This window comes from Alternaria burnsii (genome assembly GCF_013036055.1).
Source record: "Alternaria burnsii strain CBS107.38 chromosome Unknown 698, whole genome shotgun sequence".
Classification (NCBI taxonomy): Eukaryota; Fungi; Ascomycota; class Dothideomycetes; order Pleosporales; family Pleosporaceae; genus Alternaria; species Alternaria burnsii.
The window spans coordinates 1,357,479-1,382,154 of NW_024066111.1; the positions used below are offsets into that span (position 1 = coordinate 1,357,479).

The 24,676-nt window shown below is 53.2% G+C and overlaps 6 protein-coding genes across 6 annotated transcripts; 3 read left to right on the forward strand and 3 right to left on the reverse strand.

The window, feature by feature from the left end:
• Nucleotides 1-960: 960 nt before the first annotated feature.
• Nucleotides 961-3,056, reverse strand: GT037_004625 (kinase-like protein; the record flags this gene model as incomplete). Its single annotated transcript, XM_038929672.1, has 2 exons — nt 961-1,532; nt 1,613-3,056. 2 exons carry the CDS (start codon nt 3,054-3,056, stop codon nt 961-963), a joined length of 2,016 nt encoding a protein of 671 aa, XP_038787944.1.
• Nucleotides 3,057-3,940: 884 nt separating this feature from the next.
• Nucleotides 3,941-8,502, reverse strand: GT037_004626 (uncharacterized protein; the record flags this gene model as incomplete). The annotated part of the gene is made up of 7 exons (XM_038929673.1): nt 3,941-5,257; nt 5,415-6,421; nt 6,468-7,080; nt 7,635-7,767; nt 7,874-8,197; nt 8,301-8,420; nt 8,483-8,502. The coding sequence occupies 7 exons, from the start codon at nt 8,500-8,502 to the stop codon at nt 3,941-3,943; spliced, it is 3,534 nt and encodes a 1,177-aa protein (XP_038787945.1).
• Nucleotides 8,503-9,857: 1,355 nt separating this feature from the next.
• On the forward strand, nt 9,858-14,753 carry GT037_004627 (glycoside hydrolase family 3 protein; the record flags this gene model as incomplete). Its single annotated transcript, XM_038929674.1, has 8 exons — nt 9,858-9,941; nt 9,994-10,235; nt 10,283-10,606; nt 10,690-11,021; nt 12,263-12,463; nt 12,687-13,113; nt 13,171-13,277; nt 13,330-14,753. 8 exons carry the CDS (start codon nt 9,858-9,860, stop codon nt 14,751-14,753), a joined length of 3,141 nt encoding a protein of 1,046 aa, XP_038787946.1.
• Nucleotides 14,754-15,367: 614 nt separating this feature from the next.
• Nucleotides 15,368-17,289, forward strand: GT037_004628 (glycoside hydrolase family 3 protein; the record flags this gene model as incomplete). Its single annotated transcript, XM_038929675.1, has 4 exons — nt 15,368-15,439; nt 15,610-15,651; nt 15,725-15,955; nt 16,006-17,289. Coding segments are annotated over 4 exons (1,629 nt in total), but the record flags the coding sequence as incomplete, so codon positions are not given.
• Nucleotides 17,290-17,609: 320 nt separating this feature from the next.
• Nucleotides 17,610-19,410, reverse strand: GT037_004629 (uncharacterized protein; the record flags this gene model as incomplete). The annotated part of the gene is made up of 2 exons (XM_038929676.1): nt 17,610-19,214; nt 19,261-19,410. The coding sequence occupies 2 exons, from the start codon at nt 19,408-19,410 to the stop codon at nt 17,610-17,612; spliced, it is 1,755 nt and encodes a 584-aa protein (XP_038787948.1).
• Nucleotides 19,411-19,938: 528 nt separating this feature from the next.
• GT037_004630 (gram domain containing protein) lies at nt 19,939-24,063 on the forward strand (the record flags this gene model as incomplete). Its single annotated transcript, XM_038929677.1, has 3 exons — nt 19,939-20,384; nt 20,716-23,345; nt 23,396-24,063. The coding sequence occupies 3 exons, from the start codon at nt 19,939-19,941 to the stop codon at nt 24,061-24,063; spliced, it is 3,744 nt and encodes a 1,247-aa protein (XP_038787949.1).
• Between the last annotated feature and the right edge of the window lie 613 nt (nt 24,064-24,676).

The following is a 24,676-nucleotide window of genomic DNA, read 5'->3' on the forward strand; positions in this document are numbered from 1 at the left end:
CGGTGTTGTATGGCCTGCGGAGTTTCCCAACTGCGGAATTGGGGTTGAGATTAACTACCCCAACTGTGCCCAATACCGCGTTGTCAGCATTCAGAACTGCGGTGGTGAACGCTTAGTCGATATCTCGGATGGCTCATCTTGCCCACCGCCACCTGGAAGATAGGCTACTGCAAGATAAGGTACTGTTTAAGCTAAGGTCTTTTTTGATCCCTAGAATATCTATGTCGAAGGAAAGGCTTCCTACTAGAGATTGTCAAAAGAGGGGTATTTTTTTTTTGGCCTTCGCATTTCAGTACTTGTAGACTAGCTAGATAAGACTTTCTATAGAACCAATGACGGCGCCGTTACAAGTATCAAGGCACAGCGTGAATGTAAACGACACAAGCACAAATGATGGCGAAAGTATCGCTTTATTGATTTTCTATCCAAGCCAGCTCGATTCAGTGTTTTCCAAAAACAAAGAGAAGAAAGCATGCCTGCTGAAGTGTCAAAGCTATCAAGAGTCAACTATTGACCCTGTTTTTTCTAATGCCACATGATTGAAGGAAGGAAAAGGAAAGCATGAACCCGCTGAAGCAAACGCGTAGGCGCAGGCGCCACAACGGAAAGGATAGCCGATTGAACGACATTGAAAGCAAGTATAACCAGACAATAGAAGCGAATAGGTATGGGATATGGGAGGGATATCAATAGAAAAACGAACGTGAGAGTGAATAGTCGTGAGTAGAAAGGAAAAGTAGGAAACCTGGGTAGTTCCGGAAAGAGCTGCGTGTGCAGGTTTACCACGAAGAGTGTGATTTGATAGTCTGTCCCCCTCATTTAGAGCTTTCGTGCTCATGGAGTATGGGAAGCTTGGGCGGACTGAACGACACACGAGAAAGTCGTTTGGTAGCGTCTCGAAGCGGAGACGATCTATCATTCAAGTTCAGCAAACCGCGCATCTCAGCTCCTCATTAACGATCACCTCGGCGGGGTCTGGGCCGCAGCGATCTCCGCGACCTCGTCTTCTGGCCTCATTCTTAGGCCCCCCTCGACCTGAATGCCTTGCTGGACCCATTCCAGTTTCTCAATATCTTCCAAGCTCTTCCGACCGCGTGAGACCTTCTTCAGCAGCCCTTCGACACACTCGCGAGCTCCTCCCCACTCCTTGCCCTTCTCAGCATCCCACTCACCGTCTTCGTCACCAAACTTGACCCAAGACCAGTCGCATCTGGCGATACGGTGAGCAGCTCTGCTACGAGACGCAGCCTTGCCCGGTAGGGGATCAAAGGGTAGTCGTCCCTCCATGAGAGCATAGAGAAGGACACCAAGCGCCCAGGCATCCGTTGAACGACCGTCATATGGCTGACCTAGTAGAATCTCCGGGGCTGCATAATCTTCACTACCGCATCTTGTTGTCAAAAGGGGCGATTCGGGTGGAGCTGGAATACGTCGAGAAAGACCAAGATCCGTGAGTGTCGCTATGGCATGCGGATGGCTCTGTGGGTTCTTGAGTAGAGGCACAGTAGACACAGGAATGTTGAGAAGAACGTCTGGATATCATTAGTACAGAGTAGAATCGAAGAAACGTACCACTTTAAGCGCAGCAAGATAAAGAGAATGGAAGCAGTACTTTCTAGCTTGATGTCGCGGTGCACGATAAGTTGGGTATGTAAATAACGCACGGCGCTGACCATTTCGGCGAAGATACGATGGACGATATCGACAGTCAGCTTGTCGCGATGGTCACTGGCTACATCAAACAGATCACCACCGGGACAGTACGTAAGGACAATAAGAGCTTGGGCGTCATCGTGATCGAAGGCTTGGAGATGTACGAGAGACGGATGTGATACTGATCGGAGCATCTCAACCTCTCGCTTGAGGCTTAATTCTACGCGTTCTTCATCGGCACCCCCGGCCGGGCCATGCTCGACGACTTTGATGGCGACCAATTTCCGCGGATCCAAAACGTTCTCATCGAGAGGGTCCTTGGCCTTGGTCTTCTCGCAGGTTGCCAGGTAGACTTTGCTGAAGGTGCCCTGACCAAGCTGCCGGACAGGGCGCCAGAGCTTCTTCGTCTTCTGGGGTCCACAGCGCACCACTATGTATTGAGTCTTGTCATCATCTGTCACGTCCTCTTCCTCGGTGTCGGTAACACTGCGGTTGCTTGCGTTGCTCGCGGGTGGAGTGGGAAGCCCGGCTGGCACCTTAGCGGGGACAAGGCCCCTCTGCATGGCAAGATATGTCTCGCGGTTCATGCGTTGCTGCATGTTGGGGTCCGTTTCTACCACCGAGACTTGTCGGGGACGAGCGTTGCGCATTGCATCTGGAGTGTACTCGCTGATGCTTCTGTTGCGCTCGCGGGCTGCCTCGTTCCTCTGCTGAGAGTTTGCAGCGGCCGCTTCGATGGCGGCCGCTTTCAGTCCCGAGTATCCTTTCTTCTTGAGCGAGGGCGAAGGAGAGAGGGTGCCCTTGGTGAACATGGCGAAGGAGTCGTCGCGAGAGGCGCCTGATATGCCTCGTGAGCGCGGGCGATGGTCGGCTCGCTGCCATGGTCCCGGTGAGTCGCCCATCACCAGTGGTGATGGAAGTGGGGTTATGTCTCCCAGGGCGGCCAGTGCTGGCGACGAGATGGCGGACGAGGGCGACAGCGAACCGAGACTAGCAGTAGACCAGGCAGTCCTCAGATAGCCACTGTCTTGTATCGCAATCGGCGCAGTGGCCGACTGCCGCAGCGCGTCGCTCCCGTTGGCCTCCAGATTGGCGGGGTGGAGAGAGCGTGCAGAGTTTGGGTTGGACGAGGCGATGGCGAGGTCCGTGTCAAGCTTCAACGCGGTGGACGGGGCGCGGACGTGGTATCTGGGCAGCGGCAGCGAGGGATCCGTGAATCCCCTTCCAATCGACAGGTCCGAGTTGGTCAGGGTCGACGTCGCATTTAGGTTCGCGGGGGGCTGGAGGGCAATAGTGTTTAGCGTGGCATGCGTCTTTTCCGGCGCGTCGTTGTGCGCGGCCGCCCTTTCGGCTCGAGGGTTGGAGGACGCGAGACCCGTAGAGGATGACTCTGGGTCCTCCATGGTGTTGTATCACTGCTTGGGCGGGACGCAGTCGTGTGGCTATCCAGTAGTCGTCGGTCTGCTGTCTGCGGGTGGTGCTAAACATGGACGTGCGCCTTTCCGGTATCATTAGCGCATGCCTGGACACAAGCCACAGCCAGCCTTGCGACTAAAACAAGCAAGCGTGCAATTAGGATGTGACCCGTCGCCCGACCTGATAACGTTTACAGGCAATAGTTCGCCGTCATGGCTAGCTGACCATCACCGCCGTGTCCTTGTTGAGAAGGCCCATCCTCTTTCGACTGTCATCCGCAACCACGACCAGTCATGGGAAGGCAGTATCGACGTTTGGCCTATGAGCATGGCCCGTGGAAGCACACGCTATCGCTAGGTCTAGACGCATGCGCTTGCTTTCCCTACCTCCGGTACCGTAAAACAAGAACCGACAGTCTAGGTACTGCATCCATCAACACCGGATACGGCTCTGGGGTCCTTGGGGCACGTGCGACTATACGGCTGAATCAACATGCGCAAAAGTCTCTGTGAAACATCATCCAGCAACATACAGCCGAGCCTATGTGTAGATGTCATTTATGACGTGTTTCTTCGGCCCATCCGCGGATGTCGGCAGAGCTACGAGAGCTGGTGCCTGGCACTAGACAGAGTATTGTAAAGCAAACGTCAATTGAAGGCATCTCGTGATATCGTACAAAACTTCCAATTCGTCCCAACTAGATACCCTCCGGGTTATTATGATACAAGATGCTTCGATGTGAAACTGCTCAAACAGAATGTCGTGTGTTCGTAATGCTGTCTCCCTGCAAGCACAGCAGGTCATTCGAGTTCCTCGTAACCATTTCCCTTCCAAGATGAGTCTGGAATGCATCTTCATCTATTGGCTGACTTCACTTGGTCTGTCCCTGATTACCCTGGTTGTTGAAAGTGAAGTGCTGGTCGGGAGGGCTGAGAGAATGAGGGGGATAGGCGTAAGAAGAGTAGCTGCCATCGTAGCCGTTGTTGTATTGACCTGCCATGTTGTGGTAGGGGTTTGTAGGGTAAGATGTACGATCTTCCTTGGTGTTGCGGTTAGAATAGGCAGGACGCGTAGTCCACTGGTTGTTGGCCTGATAACCAAAACGAGGGTCGTCGTGATTGTCTTGAGGAGATACCATGTTATGCGGCAACACCGAATGTCCATCGCGGATAACTTCAGAATTGCCCCCATAGTAGCTCTGGAAGGAATGCTGAGAGCGTGGATTATGTGAAGGGAATGGGGCCTGTGAGATGCTCGCAGCGTTGCCCTGACCAGTGGGAGTGTACTGTTGAAGAGCTTTGGCCTCTGTCGCCTTTTGCTCTACCGACTTCTGCAAAGCCTGAATGATCTGCTTCATCTCCCTCAATTCCGCCTCCATGCTTGTCATCTTTTTGTCTTGCTCTGCAAAGGCCTTCGGTATGGTCTCCTTGACACAGTCGGATATGCTGTTAATACTAGCATGGACGTTCTGCTGGTTGTCTACTATACAATCGTCGATGCGTTTGGCACTGTCCTTGACGGCTACCAGTTGGGATGATATCTGCTCAAAGCGCGTACTGACCAGCGCCAAGATCTCCTCCTGTCTTGCATTCGACGTGCTCTTCTGCTTCTCGTTGAATGTCTCAAGAAGATCCCAAGTGGTCTTGCCCACCACATCGAGGTGCTCGTTAGTCATGAAGAAGTGGTCATCGATGGTCTTGGGCGGAAATAGTGGAGGGAAAGCATTGCATGATCTGCCAGAAGGTATCATCAACTGCGCTGAAATTTGGGGACCAGGAACCTTGTGGAGCGGACTGGGAACGGCGCTGGGGCAGTAAGGCTGGAACTCGCCGTGGGACTCGCTCCGACCTGGACCGACAGTATTGAGCATATCGGTAAGCCTCGAGGAAGACTGATCAGGCTGAATCTGGCTAGAGTCGCCATTCTTCTGAGCCAAGTTCCCGTTCTTCTCTCCAATACGCAGCTCTTGCATGACGCGAGTGGTAATGCCAACGTCGGACCGCTTATCACCGGTCTGACTGCGCTGCTCGTTCTCGTCTATTTCGTGTGCAGTTGGGGATTGCGGATCAATATCCTGGCGGTCTCCCTGGAAAATCATCTTGATTGAGCCGTCGTTTGATTCTTCGCGAAGATGGAGGACTGATAGCGACCTTCCGGGAAGTGAGTAGAGAAGACGGGTGTTATCAGACTGACAAAGTTGTTAGTAAGTGTCACTAGTACGGTATCAGTAAAAGCAGGGTGATGGACGTGGATCCGAGCAAACGCGTGAGCGGAACATAACAAAAAGCTAGGTGAGCGCCCCTCTGTTGTCAAAAGTGAGAGGGAAAGAGCGAGATGCGACATACATTCTTTGAAGGAGTTTCACCTTCAGCGAAGCCACGAGCAGAGAGGTGAGTTGGAGAGTAAAAGCGCGGATGTAGAGGGCTGTATGCATCTACGTTGTTATTGTTGTCGTCGTCTAGCATTGCACTCGTACGCTCTTCACTCCTGCGGTCCGGATGAGGAAGTTGCAACACAAGATTCTCGCTTGTCAACGGAGTCAGGCTCTTAACACCTATCTTACTAGGCGAACCGTTACAGTCAGAATAGGGCCATTGCATGGCTTCACCTCCTATAAGCTTAGAGTACTCCTCTGCGGTATACGGTAGGAACTTTGTAGGGCTCGTGCCACCATCTTCCGGCAGAATACCAGTTGAGGAAGAGGGTGACAGGTCAAAATCTGGAAATCGCACAACTCCAATGCCATTGGTGAAGGTAGAGTAGCTCTCACGAAGATCGCGCAATGGCACAGCCCTGCGAAGTGGGCTGGCGGGCCTCTGACCCGCTGGAGGAGTGTCCTTTGCGGGTGGAGGAGGTGGATCGAGTGATTCGAGTGAGTCACTGACTTCGGGTGCTCGAGGAGCACTCTCTATGTCAGAGGACTGCTTCTTCGGACCACCCTTGGCAGATGAGCCACGACCACTCGAGCGATTACGGCGCGATGATCCATTGTGATGGCGATGGGCATAGCTATCCGGATTAGCTATTTTTGGGGGCAGCGAGTTTGCCGTCTCCGAGCGCGGAGCCCTCGTTGGCGTTGTCTCTATGAGGCGCGCTGGCTTGATGGGCCGGACTGGGATGACGCGAGCCTGTCGTGCTGCTGTTCCAAGAATCTGTGCAGCTTTATTTGGCATCGCTGGTGGCGGTGCAGCACTGGAAGATTTGGAGAAAGTGTTGCGAAGGTTCTGGAATAGCTTCTTCTTGGGACTCTTGGGTGGCTCGTCACGGTCTGGCTGCTGCTCTCCATTTGCAATTCGGCACTGTTGTCGCAGGTCTTGAGTCCTGATATAAACGTCATCCTCATCTGCAGAATCTGTAATATTCAGTACCACAAGATAAACATGATGATATGTACTCACCAGCTGTCGGTGTAGGCGGAATTTGACCTGTCAACTTGAATAAACTCTTCTCAGCGCGAGATTCCATCTTTCCCCTAGCTGTTTCTTCGTCGAGAGCTTCAAGCCGGGCCTGCGCAGCCACAGCGTCGTACTGGCTGCGCCCGGACTGCCTCGAGCGTGCCGCAGAACCAACATTGCTACCTGCCCAGGATCCATGTTCCGACTTGCGGGGAGACGAGACACGTGCCTGATCAATCAAGTTGGTGAATGTGGCCATGGCGTTGCGGCTGCGGCTTGAACCCGAAGCTGGATGATGCGACTCTACAGGCGAAAGTAGTGGGGTGGTACTGGTCGAGCGCTGGCTTTTGATTGAAGTGGACGCGTTCCTGGTATGTTGCTGCTTCTGCTGGTTGCTAGGCGCGGCGTCTGGAGGAGGCCGAGGAGGCGGCAACGAGCTTGGGATGACAATCGGTGGCGGGCGTTTCCTATCGTCGACGTTTCGGTGTGACATAGTTTCAATACGTCGTCCAAGTGTGTGATGTGCTCCAAATTGGTGGAAGTTAAGCGGGTGAAAGGGCTTAGAGGTGACCACCCGGGTTGGTAGTAGCTCAACAGTGTGAAATGCTCGAATCGCCTACCTCGACACAGAAGTGTTAGCATTCGAAAACTGCAACTTGCAAGGGTCACGCAAAGTGAGCCTCAGATCCAGAAAAAAGAGGAGGTTTTGACGTTGGGAAGCTGTTAAGGCAGAGAGTCGTCTACATCCATAAATCTCATTGTGCAGCAAGGGACCGTCGTGATAGCCATAGGCAACGACAACAGTGATGACAACAAACGCACTTCTTGTTCACCACATCTTGAAAGAGGGGTAATCCATGTGGGAAGCAGATTTGCAAGCAGCGTACAGAAAATAGAGCAAGACATAGTATCCGCTGTAGTTAGTGTCGATACCGAACGTACAATGCCTCGTTCTAGCTTCCGCACCGTTCGCTATCTCTCATCAACAACTACGACGTGTCTGCCTGCTGTGTGCTGAACGTTACGTTGCAATTGGCCGAGGCCGAGAGAAAAGACGTATAGTAGAAATGAACAAGTTGATAGTTGATGAAAGAGAACGCTACCCACAATGGCGCCGGAGTTCGAGAGGTATCCAAAAGATTCACGCCTAGTCAAAGAATATCTGCAAACCAATGCTCCCAGCATGCGATCGTACGAACGCAACGGCCGGTCAAGCATCTCAGAGGACAATACATTTTTTGCCCTTCTTCCTCTCGCCGCCCTCTTTCTTTGCTGCTGGTGGTTCAAGTGCTGCCACGATAGCCTGTGAAGATGTTAGCATATACGGGAGTCCATGTCGAACAAATCTGCGTACCTCATCAAATACATCCTTGAGCTTATATTGAGTCAACGCCGAACACTCGACGTACTTGACCGCGCCCAGCTCTCGCGCCATCTTTTCACCATCCTCCTTCTTCACGGGTGCCATCCTCTGTTTTGAGAGCTTGTCTTTTACTGCAGCGTCCTCCCTAAGATCTACTTGTGTGCCGACAATAAGGCAGGGCACGCCCGGGCAGTGGTGATGTACTTCGGGAAACCATTTCTCGCGGACGTTCTCAAAAGAAGCGGGCGAAGTTACGGAGAAGCAGACGAGAAAGACGTCGGTTTGGGGGTATGACAGAGGTCGCAGGCGGTCGTAATCTTCCTGTCCGGCAGTATCGAAAAGACCGAGGGTGTATGGCTCATCACCGATCCTTGGAAGCAGTCAGCAGCTGCTCCACCAATCACTATTCCGACCTTGTATCCACCGAGGATACGCCACTACTCCAAATCTAGGGAGAGCAAAGGGAAGCTCACATGACGGTCACGGCGTAGTTGTCGAAGACAGTAGGAACGTATTCCGAGGGAAACTTGTTGGTGGTATAACTGATAAGAAGACATGTCTTTCCGACCGCACCGTCGCCGACGACGACGCACCTGTAGGGCAGTAAGTATTAGTGTACAGAGAATTGCTGTCGCAAGACAGGCGTATCGCATACTTGATTGTCGCAACGACCATGGTGAAGGTAGACTGGGACTTGTTTCGCGGATATGGATGTTTGTTTGGAGAGACAGATCCGAGGCCACAATTCAAGTAGATGGAGCGAAGATGAGGCGGAGATGGAGCTACGCAGACCCAGGGTCGTTGGTAGTGCGGAGATGGGAGCTATGGGCTCAAACGAGGGGTTCCAATGAGCGGGGACAGTCTGGCAGACGGATCAGTCTCGGGATTTTTGGCTCTGGCAAAATTGATAGACTCGGGCAGGCATACCTATGAGTCCTCGTGCAGAAGGCGGCGGCGTGTGCTACGTGGTTTGGAGCGTGAAACACCACCCGTTAGACTTGAGTCCAGGTTCTAAGCGGCCGGTGGGCGAACAATGCGCGAGCGATTGAGGCAGTGCTAGCGACGAGGCACGCGACTGGACAAAGACAGCACAGGCGCAGCAGCGGCCAGCGAAGATGCGAGTATCACAGGAGGGCGTGGAGAGGTTTGAGAGGGCCTGAGTGAGGTTGCGATCTAGCTACGGTAGCGGAGGCCCTTGAGCTGCGAGGACGCCAATCAATCAAAGCGGCCTAGGGCTGTTATCACAACCTTGCCCAGCTGCATCGGCTCCCGCCTGTAGCTCGGAAACGGCTCATTATGTAGGGTCTGCACAATTTGAAGCCTTATTTTACTGCGCGGTCGCTGGCCAGACCGCGATGGGGGCCACATATTAATCCAACGCGTGGCATACCCATTGCTGCAGTGCCGCCGACACCCCACCATCTGCACGCTGACATTGGCTTGATAGCCGCAACAGCCAAGGCACGACGCTGAAGATACACCTTCTCTGGGTTCCAACGCCTCGTACATGGCCCCGAACAATCCCTGACAAGCTCAGTGAGCCCCAGATTCAGGGAGGAACGTGCACATGAACAACGTGGCTGATCGTCCTCTAACAGTATCACCGGCTAGTGTTTGCGCAAGAAGCCGGCTTCCGTCATTCACAGGAGCCGACAATGCTGCTATTTAGCATGATCTGCACCGCTCCCTCAGCTGTCTCCAGCCAAAGCTTGTACATTGAGCCATAAGCGCGCAGAGCCATATGTACTCGCCCAGGAGAGAGCTCATTTACTGGATATGCGAGGCATGTGCAGCTTGACCCATTGCCGATTGAATCGAATTTTAGAATGCTGCAGGGCAGCCTTAGCACTGTTAGCAGAAGACATGTGCCCAATCACAGCCTAGCCCCGGTGCGGAATAATTCCCATCCCGGAAGCTTGGACGCGTCCTCTCCATCTGGCTCCATCCGTCTCGTCTCACGACTGGATCACGCACGAGAGCTGCACCACATATCACTCAACAGTCGTGCCCCAATCTATGGCAGAGTTGCCATGGATGACCTCGAAGATGAACTGGATCTTCGATTTCACAAGGGCCTAGATCCCGATGTCTACTATCGCTGTCCTACATCTGAAGTAATATGATCTTCACAACCCGTATAAGCGTAGCTAAGTCGTTATGTAATAGTCACTTGAGGGAGCTCTGCGCAATGAACTGGATAAGAATGCAGCCAGCTTCATCCCCACAGACGTGGTCACAGAGTTTATCTTTGCAACAGCCTCTACCATCACCATCCCCGTGACGCAGCAACTCAATCTTAACGCGCTTATACAACCAGCCGATCACATTCAAAGCATCGCCGCTGAATATGCGCTATGTCGAGATATTGACGGTAAAGACAGGCTCAAGGTACAACGAGCAATTGCAAGGTACCTGAACCTAGCCTGTCTGCATAACTACTACTTATGCAACCTAGATCTATTATCAAAGTTATTCAGGACACTGATGGCTTCAAGTACTCCGAGCGCTCTGCACAGAACAGAGAAGGCGGTGACGGTGCCAGGTTCAGATATGTTTGCCAAGACAGCTTCCAGAATAGGGACCGTAAAAGCAACACGAAGAAAGGGAAGTCCCTTGATAGCGACGATGGGGAGCCTGAGTTTGAGAAGCAAGGACCTGTTGTGTTGCCGACCTACGACTGTGGAGGCGCAATACACATCAAGTTTTCCCTCAAAAGAGACGCTGTCAATGTGGTGTACAAGCATAATCCTATACACACTACGCGCGAGGCTGACAATGGGTACGTTTTGCCATTAGCCACAACTGAAAATGGCTATGTGCCATAGCACTTCGTCCAAAAGTTATAACTGATTTTTCTGATAGTCTGCCTGCTTTGATGGTCACTGATAACGGCGTCGCCGCCACAGCCGACGCTACGGAAGAAAAGCAACCACGCAAAAGGAAACGTAGTAAAAAGGATGAGACCGAGGCACAGAGCGAATTCAGAGACCCGGACCTTGACATGTCAACATTTCCAGAAGGTCCAAATCCATCTGCAAAGAGGAAGAGCAAGAAAGGTAGTGCTGTGGCCTCTTCCACAACATCGCGAAAGACATCTACCGAGAAGACTAAGGCTAGGTTACCGGCTTCACCCACCGGATCGAGGAAAAAAGCGCCTGTCTTCGAAGAATCTCCACCGCCGACACATATCCGTGGTAAAGCCTGCATCCGCTGTCGCGAGAAGAAGATCAAATGCAACGAGTCCAAACCCACATGCAACCAGTGCCGAAGGGGTCTATGGACGTGTCAATACGAAGTGATAACCAGCAAGAAACGCTCGAAGAATGGGTGTCTCAACTGCAAGCAAAGGAGACGGAAGTGCACAGAAATGAGGCCATCGTGTGCGCACTGCTTACGGCTAGACGATGTCTGCGAATACGCCGACTAATACTGATGTTCCTTGGGTCTGTTGAACATTCCACATCGTGCAGTAGCCCATTTCAGCCTCGTCCAGGCATTGACTTGGTGTGAAATGCAGTGTCTCGTGACGATAAGCAGGTGCTACAGCAGATGAAAGTCTTGACATAATGCCAGCAGTGTGGTCAGGATAGTGTCCGAGACATGTATGGGAGTAGCGTTCCTCTGACAAGAGAGATGGACCATACATCATATCGGCAGAGGTTGCAGAAGGGAGTCGGGAAGTCCGTAAAACGATGCGCAAATATCTTCTAGGAGGACCGTTACGTAGACGGCCGTCACAAGCGACAGTGTTTGTAAACAGGAAATGTTTACCCTGTCAAAGTAAGTGTATGCTAAGATACTGGGCGCAATGCAGCATCCCGTGCAGCCAAGGTCTGTCAGCGAATAGCAAAGGTCGTCATTTGATCACACTAGTCGAATTCATAACCATCACACGACTGAGCCGCATGTTCTCCACATCGTTCATTGCGCACATTTAGCAGTTCAGTAATTGTATTTCCGGGCCACGTCCATTCCAACTCCACTCGTGATGCGGCGTCCCGAGGTTTAATTCGCCGCGAGCCCTAGTAACCGGCTGTTAACCCTGGGTTAACGGCCCGCCTCCATATATCCCTTCCCACCGCCTCATCAAATTCAGCGATCACCACTCTACATCACACGTCATACTGCTTGTGGTTTTCTTGGGTTATGGATTCAACATGGTGCATGCTCCGATTCTGCCAAGGGTCAATCTTGACAAAAACAACTGCCTCGGGCTTGTGCGTTGCACAGCATGGATAATCCGCTGGTACTTAATAGGAGAAATGCCCAGGTGGTGGCTTTCATTTCCTCCCCAGTACAAGTCTTGGAAGTTGAGGCGTCTTGTGTTTGACGATGCGAGCTTGTCTCTTCCCATTGTTGGCTACGGCCGTGTTGTCGCAAGCTTCAGGTGCAACCAACTCACACGCAACAACAAAATATTCGCTAACCAACGCAGCCATTCCATCTGATCAGTCTGTTTCAAAACGTGCAGTTGGAAACTGGGACGATGCCTACACAAAAGCAACAGCTGCGCTCGCCAAGCTATCGCAGAGTGAGAAGATCGGAATCGTCACCGGTGTTGGCTGGCAGAAAGGTCCTTGCGTTGGCAACACCAAGGCGGCTGGCTCGATTGGATATCCATCACTTTGTCTGCAAGGTAAGCAGTTGTGATCCGAGCCGACCATGCTTCGCGAACGCCAAAGGTGGAGGATGTTGTCCGACGCGATCAGGACATGCTGTGGCCTTGATGAGCATCTTGTGATCAACGGCTTCGATGCTTGGAGCCTGGAACCTGAAGCCTGGGAAAAACCGAACAAAATCACCAAAAGCTGTCCAACGCATGGTTATATCAAGACGGACTTCTTACTAACAGCCTCTAGATGGACCCCTTGGTGTTCGCTACGTCCAAGGTGTAACTGCCTTCAGTGCGGCTATCCATGCCGCTAGCACCTGGGACATTGACCTTATCCGTGAAAGAGGTGCCTTCTTGGGCGCGGAAGCAAAGCAGCTAGGTGTTCACGTTCAGCTTGGACCTTCCGCCGGTCCTCTCGGCAAGCATGCAAACGGTGGTCGAAACTGGGAAGGATTTGGCTCGGATCCTTATCTCCAAGGCATCATGATGGCGGAAACCATCGAAGGTATGCAAGAGGCAGGTGTCCAAGCTACGGCGAAGCATTGGCTTGTAAATGAACAGGAATTGAACCGAGAGACTATGAGCTCAGACGTGCCGGATAGGGTACTTCGCGAACTTTACGTGTGGCCCTTCATGGATGCTGTGCACAGCAATGTTGCAGCATTCATGTGCAGGTGAGAGATCATCAAGCGAAGGCGTGTACGACTTCGGGATTTACTAACTTGCTGCAGTTATAACAAGGTCAACGGAACATGGGCTTGCGAAAGCGATGGTGTGATGAACAAGCTCCTTAAAGACGAGCTCGGTCATCGTGGATACATCATGAGCGATTGGAATGGTAAGCATTTGGTCTGCTTATATACCTGGTACAATACCTGACGTCAACTTAGCGCAACACACTACCACTGGGAGTGCGAACGGTGGCATGGACATGACCATGCCCGGCACCGACTTCAGCAATGGCAATATCTTTTGGGGCCCGCAACTTCAGACTGCCATAAATAACAAACAAGTGCAACAATCTCGCCTTGATGACATGGTCAAGCGCGTGTTAGCCGCCTGGTATCTCGTTGGTCAAGACAAGGGCTATCCAAGCACCTCATTTAGCTCCTGGACAATCGGCAAACATGAAGTAGGCGGAAACCACAAGACAAACGTCCGCGCCACGGCTCGCGATGGTATTGTCTTGCTAAAGAACACAAACGCCGCGTTGCCCTTCAAGAAGCCTAAAAGCATCGCTGTCATCGGAAGCGACAGCATCGTTGCGCCTAAAGGAGCCAATGCGTGCGTTGATCGCGGATGTAACGATGGAACGTTAGCCATGGGTTGGGGTTCTGGATCAGTTGAGTTTCCTTATCTTGTTGCTCCTCTTGATGCTATCAAGACACAAGCCCAGAAGGACGGAACCTCCATCACCTCTTCGCCCAACGACAACGCGCAGCAAGGTGCTAGCGCAGCACAAAACGCTGATATTGCGGTGGTCTGCATCAACAGCGATGCTGGCGAAGGTTACATAACCGTCGAAGGCAATGCTGGTGACAGGAAGAACCTGGACCCATGGCACAACGGAAACGAATTGGTCAAGGCAGTTGCTGCTGTCAACAAGAAGACAATTGTTGTAGTCCATAGCGTCGGTCCAGTCATTATGGAGCAGTGGATCGAGAACCCGAATGTAGTTGCTGTTGTTTGGGCAGGTCTCCCAGGTCAAGAATCCGGAAATGGCCTTGTCGACATCCTTTACGGTGCAGCTTCACCAAGCGGCAAGCTACCCTACACCATCGCAAAGAAGGAATCAGACTACGGTACCACGATTGCCAGCGGTGACGACAAGAACTGGGACCTCTTCATCGATTACCGCCGTTTCGACCAGCAGAAGATCGAGCCCAGATTCGAATTCGGCTACGGTCTCTCCTACACTAACTTTACTTACTCCGACCTCACTGTCTCCGGCAAACCCTCCGCGGGTCCTGCAACCGGTGCCAAGGGTCCTGGAGGCCCTGTTGATCTCTTCGAAACCGTAGCTACCGTTACCGCCAAGATCAGCAACTCCGGTGGTGTTGCGGGTGCGGAGGTGCCACAGCTGTATCTAGGCTACCCTTCATCGACCAACTCACCACCGAAGCAATTGAGGGGTTTCGCAAAACTCAAGATTGAAGCCGGTGCCAGTGCGACGGCTACATTCAAGCTGAGGAGACGAGACATGAGCTTTTGGGATGAGAGCAGCAGGAAATGGAGTGTAGCTACTGGAGAATATCAGATCTTCGTGGGATCGAGTTCCAGGGATGTGAGGTTGACGGGCAAGATCACTGTTTAGTAGCCTAGTATAAGGGTTGCTGGGCGGGTGCCGAGACGACGCTCATAGGGCGTGCTTGTGCGCCGATTCTGTTGATTCACGGGGACATGTTCGGCTAATTAGAGGAAGCTTCGGATCGTCATGATGCCGATGTCGGGAGAAAACAAAAATTGTGACTGTCACTCGTCATTTGCGTGCGGATACCCGGTGAAGCTCCTCGGAGAGGGTCAATTTGCGATCGACATAGATAAGGCGTGGAGTCTGATGGACACCATTTTTGCTACATGCGCCGCGCAGTCTCCAAGTGTCATGACGCAAAACTGAAGGCGTCAAGCAGCTGCAGGGTATGCTATACAGCATTGCCCAAAGGGACCTGATAGCGGGGCCGCATACTTATCATCCAGCTTCCCCGGACGTTTGTCATAAAACAAGGGTCAGAATTGAAGAAACTTTGCAAGTCCAATCGTTATCGTGACCGATGTTTTATTGTAAAGGCCATCATTGGCGCGCGTGTGTGTCATTGCGCCTAGCGTCATCCGGTGCTGCAGAAAAGCCCCTCCCCGATTACTTTGTATCCTCACCTCACGCAAACTCAACACTCTCAAACTAGCATCTGCAAGCTTCGCCTCAGATAGGCACCCCTCCTGACCTCGACTGGCTCTACTACCGCGCTTATGAGTGCTGCCCCGACACTCTTTACTTCCCAGGTATGTCACGATTGCGATGCTTGATGAAGCCTTATCTGTACATGCATCGCACACCGTCAATTCACCGCCGGCCTCTTTCTGCCTCTTGGTGGCTTGACGATCGATGCATTCTCCTCTGGAATTTTTCATCCCTTTCTTCCTTTCTGACCATGGCTAATTGAGTGCTACAGGATTACATCTCAGGTATGCTGTCGCCCACAGACAGACGCGTCGTGAGCGTCAAACTGACTCTATCCGCAGACCACCTGTGGAAGGCATCAGTAAACTGAACGCCTACCCAACAAGCTGCTATCAAACGAATCACTACATCACCTCACATCTCCGCTCATCATGTTGTCGCAAATGATCAAGCCTTCCACCATGCGGTCCGCAGGGTTCCTGGGACGAATGACAAAGAATCGTGTACAGGCACGCTCCCTTGCTACTGTTGAAGGAAACACTCAGCGTGCCATTCCAACTCCTAGCATGCGCAGGGCCACGGCTGTTTCCAACGAACCTGCTACTTTCACAATCAAAGTGCGTAGAGTCATCCTGCACGTCTTGGTGCGTCGCTGACAGCTGTTTAGAATGGACCCATCTTCGAAGGCAAGTCATTCGGAGCCAAGACCAACATCTCCGGAGAAGCCGTCTTTACCACTTCTCTTGTCGGTTACCCCGAATCTATGACCGACCCATCCTACCGTGGCCAAATCCTCGTCTTCACACAACCATTGATTGGCAACTACGGTGTTCCTTCCAACGCCCGTGACGAGCATGGTTTGCTCCGATACTTCGAATCCCCACACATTCAAGCTTCTGGCATCGTCGTTCAGGACTATGCCTTGAAGCACAGCCATTGGACAGCTGTCGAGTCACTCGCAGCATGGTGTGCTCGTGAGGGAGTTCCCGCCATCTCTGGCGTTGACACCCGTGAGGTTGTGACATACCTCCGTGAGCAAGGTTCCTCTCTTGCTCGTATCTCAATTGGTGAGGAGTACGATGCCGATGAGGACGAGGCATACATTGACCCTGAGGCTATCAACCTTGTGCGTCGTGTATCCACCAAGGCTCCCTTCCATGTCAGCTCTTCTTTGGGCGATATGCACGTAGCTTTGATCGACTGCGGTGTCAAGGAGAACATTCTTCGCAGTCTCGTCTCTCGCGGTGCCAGCGTCACCTGCTTCCCCTTTGACTACCCCATTCACAAGGTTGCCCACCACTTTGACGGTGTGTTCATCTCCAACGGCCCCGGTGATCCAACTCATTGCACGACCACAGTCCACAACCTCCGCAAGCTGTTCGAGACTTCCCAGGTTCCCGTCATGGGTATCTGCATGGGTCATCAGCTCATCGCCCTTGCTGCTGGTGCGAAGACTATCAAGCTCAAGTACGGCAACCGTGCGCATAACATTCCGGCCCTTGATCTTACCACGGGCAAGTGCCATATCACCTCGCAGAACCACGGATACGCGGTTGACCCCACTACCCTGTCCAGCGAATGGAGGGAATACTTCACCAACCTCAACGACCAGTCCAACGAAGGTCTGATCCACAACTCCCGTCCCATCTTCAGCGCCCAGTTCCATCCCGAGGCTAAGGGTGGTCCTTTAGACTCTGCATACCTCTTCGATAAGTACATGGAGAACGTCCAGCAGTACAAGAGCCACCAAAACAGCTTCTCAGAGAAGAACAACAAGCCCAGTCCTCTCCTCGTCGACTTGCTGAGCAAGGAGCGTGTTGGCTGCCATCCTGATGCACCGGACTTTGAGGGTCACGCAGCGGGTATGGCCAACGAGGAGATCACAGTCGGTGGACCCGTCGCGCCGTCCTACCAGCCCATTACTCAGAAGCCCGTTGCCTCTGCTGCTTAGATTGGTTGGGTTCGGTTGTGTGTATTGGGAACATCAGCGGAATGGATTTGGCGGCGTTACAGGACACGGATGATAAATTGTCAAAGGTGACTTTTGGTTAGGAAGGCGAGCTTTGACAGCGCTTTGGACATTTCAGTAGTAATGCAAACAGTGTTGAAACATGCTTCATTTGTGCTCATCCCAACCCGAGTATCTTCCAGTTGCGATGTAAGAAATAATGGATTGTTGCATCTATGTTGTACCTTTGTTTGGGTTAATAACATGGGGTATTTTTGCATCTCCACTCAGCACTTGATCATGTGCATATCGCCCTCTCTCGTTTAAGCCTTTCCAAACCCAGGTTCCTCGTCCAGCTCTTCTTCCACCTCCCCTTGCGCTTCAACAACCTCGCTGTCTTTGGTCGACTCCCCAACCCTAACATCGCCGACCTTTCTTTCTCGTCTTTCCTGTTCCTTCTTTCTCGCACCAGCTTTGAGCTTCTCCCACTGCTCTCTGTATCGACTCAAAACCTGTGTGTTCCTCTCATTTTGCTTGGCCAGCTTGTCATTGTTGCTCATCAAGTCGTTGACTTTGGCGTTTTGAGAAGCAAGCATGGCTTCGAGATCTGCGATGCGTTTTGCGGCGTCAGCGTCGGGAGCTGAGGTCGGGACTTGACTGGAAGAAGTGGGTGGTTGTTGTCCTTGTTGTGTCTGGCCTGTTATAAGAGGGGAAGGAAGAGCTGGGAGGTGGTTGATGCCTTGAGCAGCGAGGGCTTGAGCGAGTGCATTAGGGTCGCTGGAGCCTCGTCCGGGGCCTCGAGCACGGAACGACTGTGCGAGGGCGTTGAAAGAGTTTTGGGAGTTGAGTTCCCACATCTGGATGCGTTTGGCTTGTTTGTCGATGACGGTCTTGAGGGTGTCGTTCTCTAGAGCCAGCTCTTCCATGGTCTTGAGACCTGAGCCTTTGCCGGCTGGTATGGAGCGTTGGGGTGTTACGGCGGTGCTTGAGTTTCCGCGAGAAGTAGGACGACGTGCTTTGGTGGGTGACGGCGGGCCTACGTTCTCTCGCGCATCGACAAATTCTTCATGTGAACTCCCTCGCAACGAGCCGGAGCCCTCGTCGATCGCGTTAAGCTGTGTGCCGGGTGACACATTCGTTGCATTCGGATCGCGAAGGACACTGGCGTATGTAACCCCGCCACTTGATGTTGGCACCAAGTAGAAGCTTTCGTTAGGTCCAGGCGCGCCATCCTCTCGCAGAGCGCGTAGTGCAGGCTTGCTTATCAGGGCAGCGAGGTCGGGAACTGAGGATTTGACGGTCCTGGAAGCTTCTGGAGAGTGTGGTCGTGACTTGGTCTTGGATGACGTCTCTTCCCTGGGCGTCTCAGACACTGGCGTCGGTGCAGATGGGTTGAGTGGAAGGGAGGTAAAAGCCAGTGGGGCGCTGATTGCGGATATGACGCCCCCAAAAGCCGAATAGAAGCGGCTGAAGTTGTCTTCGGCGGGCGGTGATGCAGGGCGTGGCGAGGCATCTTTCAGCTGCTTGGCCGCGTCTCTGCCAGCGCTCACTTCTGTCTTGCGCGACTGTTGGGCCAAGAGATCCCGTACCGGCGTAGACGGTTGCTCATTCCGACCAGCTACAGCGCCTGGTACATTGGGAGAGGCGCCACTGGCGGCTCTCTTTGCGCTGGGTATGCCGCGCTTTTCGGCGAGATTGGTGGCTATCGAGGACTGGGGGAGTCTGCGGCGAGATGTTGGAGGAGTCGGAGAAGATGCCTTGGATGCGGATACTCGTGATGACGAGGCATTCGCTAAAGGGGAGAGGGTGGAGGACTCGGAAGGGTGTTTGCTGGCATCTGCTGTCTTCTTCTCCTTGCGCGGCGCCTCTTTGATCAGGCCGGCGAGCTTGCGATGGTGGTCTTCAAGGAGACTGAGGATGCGGCGGGCCTAGGACTACTTAGACGGGCAGGATAAGGCATCCCAGGCTACATACCTCAGCATCATGGGTGTCTTGTTGGGCATTGTGGAAGGCGGTCGCGGCAAGGTCATGCTCCTGCCCCGCGGTCGCGACGCTGTTGGTGCTGGTCGCGGTCGCGGCAGTGCGGGCGTGATCATGAGCCTGGATAAGATGTGCCGACTCCATGGTGGTGGTGGTGGCAGCAGCAGTGAGGTTTGAACATGTTCGACGAGTTTCTGTATGTGTGTGTGTGTGCACAGGCAGCAGCAGGTGCGCGTGAAGGGTCTCGGTCACGTTGACAGGGATAGCAAGGCCGGCCACACCCCATGTAACTGCGGAGTAGATCACTAGGCTAAAGACCCGCAGCTGGAGACGTTGGAACCAGAACACGAGGAACGCGCCCGCCTGGTTTCATCTCTGCAGCCTGCGCCATCTTGCTTGTTCTCTCCCCTCTGCCATAACTCGTAAGCTTCTCCCCGTCCCCCATCACCCCTCGTTTGTCATGTATCCGATTGCAGCCGCGGCCCTGCGGTAGTTCCAAGCGCATCGCGAGCCCTGAACACATGCTCCCTACGTAATCGGACCCCCCCAAACCTACGTAGCAAATACGGCATCACAAAGCGTCGCAACATCGATATGCGTGTCTGAGACTATAGCGAGACGCTCGACCTCTTCTCAGTGCTCTGCACACTCTCGTACCCTATATATTCCACAATGGCCTCTGAGCGGCGGAGGAGCATAGGCTCCATGTTCGGCTCCAAGGACAGGGACAACACGCTGGCGGCACCACGGGCACAGTCAAAGGGCCCGGACTCATCCACCGTCTCAATTGCGAGCAGCGACGGCAACGATGACTTGTTGCGCAAGTCAAGTGACGGGGCCATGGACCGCCTCAAGAGTCGCCAGAACTCCGACGACGGCCGCAGCGACGTGTCGTCGTCACATCGGCGGCGCATGTCGAAGCTCTTCAAGGGACGCAAGAAGAGCAAAGGCTCCCTCAGCCATGACGACGTGTCGCAATCCGACCCCAATGAGGTGGTCCCTCCCGTTCCTACAATTAGACGTCCGAGCATGGGTCACCCGTACCAGAGCGACGACTCGCTCGGCCTCGCAAAGAGCGTCGCAAGCAGTCTGCTCACCGACGACTCAGACACGGAATCGTAAGTTGCACGCTGTTCTTTTTTTCTCCGCCCCTTATTCCTGTGTCTCAGGTCCAGTTCCATTTGCACCTGCGACGCGTCCATTGGAGTGGAAGGTTTGCCTCGTGGCATTGGCGCCGTTCAGCATGGACTCCACCGCGAACAAGCATACGTTCTGGCCTCAGCTTCCCCACTAGCACACCACACCTCGTGCATCATCGCATCCGTATTGCAATACGCACTCTTGGCCTTCGCTGTTCCATTTGTTTTTACTACCCACCTCACCCCTCGTTCCAGTCTTTTGTCGCATACGTACCCACTCGGCTCCTGCCTTCCGACTAACCCGCTGCAGCCCTCCACCACTCAAACGCCCCGGCATATCACCACATCAGTCGCATGCCGGCCTCTTGACCTTGTCGTCGCCCCTGATCGCTTCCGAGACCCTCGATTCTGCAGACTCCACCGATGTCACTCTCGTAAACTCCGAAACCTCCATCGAGGAGCCCACCACTCGGAATTTCAATAATACCAGCGACGTCGCTGTGAACAAGCGGGGCGTATCTCCTGTTGGCAAGCTCAAGGAAGCTTTTACTCCTAATCGCAGATCCACGTCTCCGGCTCCTAAGCCCGGTGCTAGCCCTGAGCCCGCAAGACCGAGCACGAGCGGAGGTGGACTAGGAGCGCTGTTTGGAGGGAAGAAGCGCGAGACAAGGGTGTTGGATGATCCGATTCAAGCCTCACCACCACAGATACAGATACACACAGAGGGAGAGACAAAGTCCACCCCGTCGTTGAGATCTGTCGCCCCAAAGCGCATCATCACCTCGCTCCCCGCGACTCCTCCCAATTTATCTGATGCCCCCACGACCTTCATAACTCCACCCACGCCGACAGACGGGAAGGCTTCTTCTCCGACAGAATTGAATAGCTCAAAAAACACTGTGAAACGCACCAATACTGAGACAAACCCCAACGTAGTTGTATCCCCCTCGGGGAATATGATATCGCACAGACGCGTACGATCAGCCACCAATCCTCCAAGTAAGCTATCGCATTCGTCCATACCACCCCTCACCCCTCATCTTGAGGAAGCAAAAACCCCCGGAGGGACTGCTGTACTTCCATCATCTCCTGGCGGACCTGGTGGATTCTTTGCTTCCATCTTTTCCGCAGCTCAGAACGCAGCGAACAACTTAGGCGATACCATTGCGAACAGCGCAAACCCGAAGAACAAACCCAGTCAGCAACAGCAGAAAGACGAGGACAATACTGCTGACGGCGGCGAAGAAGTTATTGGACCCGAGAACGTCGACACCACCACAAACGAAGGTACTGAGAAGCGCCGGCCTGCCATTGAAACACTTGGATCTGGAAACTTGAGCTTAGCCCAACTTGGCATTGCTGAGAGCAACGAGGTCAGCCCCATGTCATCCGCGACCAACGTCACGATGAAGGCGGATGAAGCTTCGGCCAAGGTCGAGGATAGAGCCGCTGCACAAGCTGTGTCTGCCGCTTACGCAGGGGAAAAGCCTCCATCGATTGCTAGTGAGCGTCCACGATCACTGACAGCTGTTTCTGGTCAGTCAGGAGCGGGTGCAGCGTCCCCTCCACGACAACCTGAAATAACAGACTCACCGGCATCCATCGGACGCCAAGGTAGCATACGCAGCCGTATAAGCGGCGGCAGACGGAGACGGCATAGAGGCAGCTCCGCTACAACCGGAAATACTTTAGGCGGGGTCATCACTGCGAGCACAAGTACATTGGCTCCAAGCGCAGCATTGAACAGCCACCGTCTAAACGGAACTGGATTCGCGGTTGCACCCCCTAGGCGAAATAAGGATTTCCACGCCTTGTTCAAAAGCGTTCCCGAGGACGACTATCTGATCGAGGACTATAGTGCAGCCCTTCAGAAAGAGATCCTGCTTCATGGGCGTTTGTACGTTTCCGAGGGCCATCTTTGCTTCTCCAGTAACATTCTCGGATGGGTCACGAACTTGGTCATCAGCTTTGACGAGGTTGTGTCTGTCGAGAAGAAGTCCACAGCCGTGCTGTTCCCGAATGCCATCGTTATTCAGACGCTTCATGCTCGCAACGTTTTTGCGTCGTTCCTATCGCGAGATTCTACCTACGACCTGATCATCGGCATCTGGAAAATATCCCATCCCAATCTCAAGTCATCTCTTAATGGTGTAACTCTGGATGGTTCCGGTGGTACTGGCGACAAGACTGAGAAGGCAGAATCTATTGGCAGTGATGACGGTTCCCTTCAAGATTCAGATGATGAGGTGTACGACGAAGATGCGGACGATGATGAGGGCACTGGCAGCTTCACCGAACCCGGTGAAGGTAGTATAGCTGGCAGTGAAGTTGGTTCCGTAGCGGGCGAGACCACCCGGAAAGTGAGCGGTGCAGTATCACAAGCCTTTGGTGGTGGTGGCGAGACGACTGAAGCCGCCAAAGCCGCCACGAGTGGCGCTGCGGCTGCAGGACAAGACTTCCCTGGTTCAGCAACACATGCACCTACTGAGTGTGGCGATAACGATCAGCATTACGACAAACTGCTCATTGACACAACTATCCCAGCACCTTTGGGCAAGGTTTACAGCTTAATGTTCGGCCCCGCTTCTGGCGTGTTCATGCGCAAATGGCTGGTCGAGGACCAAAAGTCGATGGACCTCCAGATGGAAGATGACAAAAAGGGCTTAGGTGAAGACGTGAAAACGTTCAACTATTCCTACATCAAACCGCTAAATGCACCTGTTGGACCGCGCCAGACAAAATGCAATATTGCCATGAATCTCGAGCAATACGATCTGGACAAGGCTGTGAGTGTGCAGTGCAGCACAGCAACACCTGATGTACCCAACGGCAGTATATTCCTTACAAAGACGAGATATTGCTTGATGTGGGGACCGGGAAACAGTACACGACTTATCATGACCTTCACAGTAGAATGGAGCGGAAAGAGCTGGCTGAAGGGTAAGTAGTGGTGCTTGTTCTAAGTCGAGATTTTCTTTGACACTCTCTAGGTCCCATTGAGAAGGGTGCGAATGACGGTCAAATGTCGTATGCTACTTCCCTTACTGCCGCTCTCCGCACTGCCGTGAGCGCAGCGAAAGCCGGCCCATCTCGGTTACCCGGAAAGGGCGGAAAAGGAAAGAGGCGCTCAAAGGGCAATCTTTTGGAAGAGGCCCCAATGCCTGCCGCCGCTCCCGCTCCTACTAGTCAAGCGAAGCAAAGCAATTGGGGATTGTTGGAACCTTTGCGCAGTCTCCTTGGTCCACTCGCCGATATCCTGGAGTCCATTTTCACACCGCAGATTATCATCTTCCTTATGGGGGCCCTCCTTATGTACACATGGTTCTTCCGTGGTGGGTCTGCAGTCACCGGCCCAAACCAATGGTCCACTGTTCAACGTCAAGTTGCGTATGAAGAGATTTGGCGTCATGAAGAGTCGGATCTATGGAACTGGCTCGAAGAGAGAGTCGCCCTAGACAGAGTGCAAAGCTCTATCGCTGGATCGCGGATCAAGCCAGAAGACGGAACGCAGAAGCCCCTAGCGCCCCATGATATGCAAGCGCGGGAGATGGACGAAGCGATTCGCGTGACCGAAAAACGACTGAAAGCGCTGAAAGACGCAGTAACTCGCGAACGCTCCAAGTCCCGTACTAAAAGCCCGAAGGAGGAACAAACATAACACGTAGACGCGGACATGTGAGAGCGGCTCTTGGACGGCGATGCGGAGGAAAATCACTCCACAGCTCCGTGGAAATCCATGACTCGGGAAGCCTGAACTGTAAACATACGCAAGACTTGCATGGCGATGGCGTCTATTCTTTCCCTTTGTGATTAGCTAGGTGTTTGGTGCATCGGGGCCCGGCTGGGCTTGTATGGCGCACACCTGTCATATCATGGCTTATCAGCCACATTGTTTCGTTTGTGTTTCGGACTGTTGCTGGGGAAAGGAGAAGTTATACACTCTATTGTCTTCGCACAGATATCTCTTTACTTCCTCACAGACTACAATTACAGTGTATCCCACTGGCAATATGGTATTCAAAAAATTTGGTCCGTAATCCAACTTCAGCTGCTACAAAATCTTGCGACATGTTGCCCTCTGGGTACACCACCCGTACGGGAAATATAAGGTTGAGTATTTCGTAGACTAGGTCTCGCCGGTGTGCTTCGTACGGCTTTAAGGTTTGGTGACCTGCAGCGGGCGGAGATCGTCGGCGCGTGCGTTAGCACGGCCTCGGAGGCCTGCTGCACGATCCATCTGATCACTCATCACCGAGATCTTGCATGGGTTT